This window comes from Arachis ipaensis, chromosome B08 (assembly GCF_000816755.2).
Source record: "Arachis ipaensis cultivar K30076 chromosome B08, Araip1.1, whole genome shotgun sequence".
In the NCBI taxonomy this organism is placed as follows: Eukaryota; Viridiplantae; Streptophyta; class Magnoliopsida; order Fabales; family Fabaceae; genus Arachis; species Arachis ipaensis.
This window is the reverse complement of record NC_029792.2, coordinates 32,256,511-32,259,681: the sequence shown is the minus strand read 5'-3', so window position 1 is coordinate 32,259,681 and position 3,171 is coordinate 32,256,511. Positions and strand designations below refer to the sequence as shown.

General features: G+C 38.1%; 1 protein-coding gene across 2 annotated transcripts in view; it reads right to left on the bottom strand.

The window, feature by feature from the left end:
* LOC107613704 (BES1/BZR1 homolog protein 4) overlaps nucleotides 417–3,171 on the bottom strand; it is a 4,333-nt gene continuing 1,578 nt past the window's right edge. The window contains exons 2-3 of one of the 2 annotated variants that reach the window (XM_016315813.2): nucleotides 863–1,596; nucleotides 417–747 (exon numbers count right to left, since the gene is read on the bottom strand). In XM_016315813.2, the coding sequence (XP_016171299.1) occupies nucleotides 732–747; nucleotides 863–1,596 (750 nt within the window). In that variant the 3' untranslated portion in view covers nucleotides 417–731. Of the gene's footprint in view, nucleotides 748–858; nucleotides 1,597–3,171 lie in introns of those variants that run through there. The other variant, XM_016315814.2, reaches the window with a different exon arrangement.

The following is a 3,171-nucleotide window of genomic DNA, read 5'->3' as shown; positions in this document are numbered from 1 at the left end:
ATCTTTTTCCATTTTTTTCCAAAGTAAGAAAATAGTTTGAAAAAATCCTTTTATAACCAATAGCCTATCAACTTGCTAATCTGCCAAAAAGAGGCAGCCTATCAAGTAGCCAATCCGGCAAAAAGCAGAATAGTATTTTCACACCGTGTTTTTAGGCGGGACGGGTGGTCTGCAGGCTTTGGCAAGGTAGGGCAGACATGCCGGTTGCCACCCCTACCTACTTTTGGGTTGTTGAGCAATTAGCAGTTATTATACAGAGTTCTTACTTCTTATGTCATGAATGCGGCATGTTGAGAAATGTAATTTTCCAAATGATGTTGGTAATTCTTGAAGGAAATATCCCATGGCCATACTTTGAACAAAGGTTAAAGTTTCAGTGCAGGCTCCCTAATAAAATCAGAAAAACAAAGAAAACATCCCATGGCCATTCAAGTACACTTGAATCTCCAAGTAAAATTTCATTCAATATCAAACCAAGATCCATACACGTATATTGATCTTTCTAATAGAATTCAGGGTTTGGACAAGACACTGACCAAGTCAATGGCAGCAAAACGCCTAAACCTAACTAGTGTATACAAAACTACTAAATAAGTTAAGACCTAAGAAAAAAAATTAACAAACCAAACCATCAGCAGTTGCTTATGCTCACTATGGTTGTTCCCTTCTCCAACTTTGTTACAGAGCAGACAAAAAGGGTGTCAAAGTCATGTGAACCACTGGCTGTTCATTCATGCAGAAGTTTGCCTGCAACACAACAAAATTTAGGTTAGGAATTTATTGAGAGAATATATTTTGATTTATCATACACCTGCATGGGAAAATAACTTTTAAACACTCGATAAATTAAGATCCTAGCTACCTGGTTTTTGAGCTCCCGAGGGTGAGCTCAAGGTCATCTGACCCAATAACGATCCTCTCTCCTTGCCAGGCATTCACAAAACCTTTTTTGGTGCTTCCAAAGGCAAACTCATCTGAAGCAGCTTCAGCCATCAGAATATCTGTTGTGTGATCAGAGCTTGCGGCGACAACAGGAGAACAAGTACCACTAGGAATTGGCGTCCAGTTGCAGGAGCTGCTGCCACCAAGAGTCTCCTCCTTGACGCCAAATGGGTTTGAGGAGACCAGGCTGAAGGTTGGAGAAGTTGTCCCATCACCCTGTGGAGCCCTAATCTTGCCGAACAAATCTTGGTCAACAACTTGGCGTCCAGGGCTTGGAGGAGTGGAGGAAGGCATGAAAGAGTACTGCTGTACACCCACCATGGGATTGGCGGGCTGGTCTTCCCATTCAGCTCGCGCAGATGGAGAGCTCAGTGGAGGAGTGACAGGAGCACTAATTGAGCCATTATGAATGAATATTTGGTGAATCCTTGAAGAGGTAGCTGACGATGATCCAGATGAGAGGTTCTTGAGCCATGGAATGAGTGAATTTGGATCAGCATTGGCATTTGTGGCAAAGGGAGATGAGCGCGGGCTAGGGAACGAAGAAGATCCTGGGCTTGGATTATAGGAAGCACAGGGACTTGGATGGAAAGATGAACATGGGGTTGCCACTGCAGAACCACCAACTTCCAAGCGTTCAACAGGTTTGCATCCCTTCATTTACAAATTGTTCAAGGTTAAGAATCTAGAGATAGCATGTAAAATTGTCAGAATGAAACAACTAGAATTTTTATAATTAAAATATATGACATAAGCAACAACAATTTTTATAATTAAAATATATGACATAAGCAACAACAGAGATCCAAATTACAAACAACAATGTAGCAATTTCTTCATGAACAAGGTACCTACATAGTATATGCTCTTGCAATTTTCATACATGATACATCAATTAGAGGTGGCAATGGGTAGTTTAGGGTGCCAATGAGTTATAGCTCAAATGGCATATTCTCCCCATACTCAATTAAGAGGCTGCGGGTTCGAGCCTCCTATCTTTGGTAAAAAAAAAAAAAAATAACCCTCCCCGCGGGTTGAATTTGTTACTAAAACTCAGCCCTACCTTATCCGCGGGTTGAGAACAACCCAACCCTAACCCTACCCGCGGTCAACCCGTGGGTATCCAACCCTACCCACAGGTTTTTCACAAATATTATATAACCTAACGAGCATGCAAATTAAAAATTCAATACAAACAACATAATCATCCCACAAACAACACAATCGTCCCATAAACAACATAACCATCAAGTGTTCAATTCTACATAAAAGTCCTTAAATTAATAACACAAACACAAATAAAATGTTGTGATATTATGTTGTATTACTAAAATAGAATTGGTTTTTATATAAACAAAAGTTTTAAACTATCAATGGAGGATCTTGGCTCAATGGTAAAAATCTTTTACACTAAGTAAGTGGTCTTTGGTTCAACACCTACCTATAACATATTTTTATAACATATACATATATAAGGTGCGGCTTGGTCGGGTAGGGTTGAGACCTGACCTGCACTCAAACCCGCTCCACAGTAAGGTGCATGTTGCCACCCTTAACATCAATTACTTGTGAACTCAAAAAAAAAAAAAATAACTGAGCAAACATGTTCCCTGTCATAATACCACAGGTAAAGTTCTCACATATGCTTGTACCCCCCCAAAAAAAAAAAAGAAAATCACATATCCATTGCCTGAAACTGACAGACAGCAAAGATTTTGATCCAAACACTTCTTAAATCATAAAATCACTATTAATATTTAATAGTAACAATAATTTGTAATTATATATCCAACATTGGTGGTGTAAAAGATAGAATTATTTAAGTAAAGCATAGAATTTATCAATAGAGCATTGTAAGCAATCAATCCATGCACATAATGCAAAAGGGACCAAGTTGAATATAGAACATTAAATACACAAACTGTACAACTAACCTTACATAATTAGCTTCCTGTAGTTTTACCTGATTCAACTCAATTTCAAGTTGTCATTCTTACTTTATTCAATTACATCCATTCCATTACTGATGAAGACCAGCTTCCAAAAGTTTGGCATTGAAGAGTTTAAACATATTTATATGTCCATATGCATTAAATTTTTTAAACAGAATACATCAACCTAGATGCCAAAGTCTTTAGAGAGCAACTACAAATTTCCAAGACATCACTTAACACCTTAACTCAAGTTACATTAATTATCACAAGTAGTTTGCTCTTAACGAAGATAGAA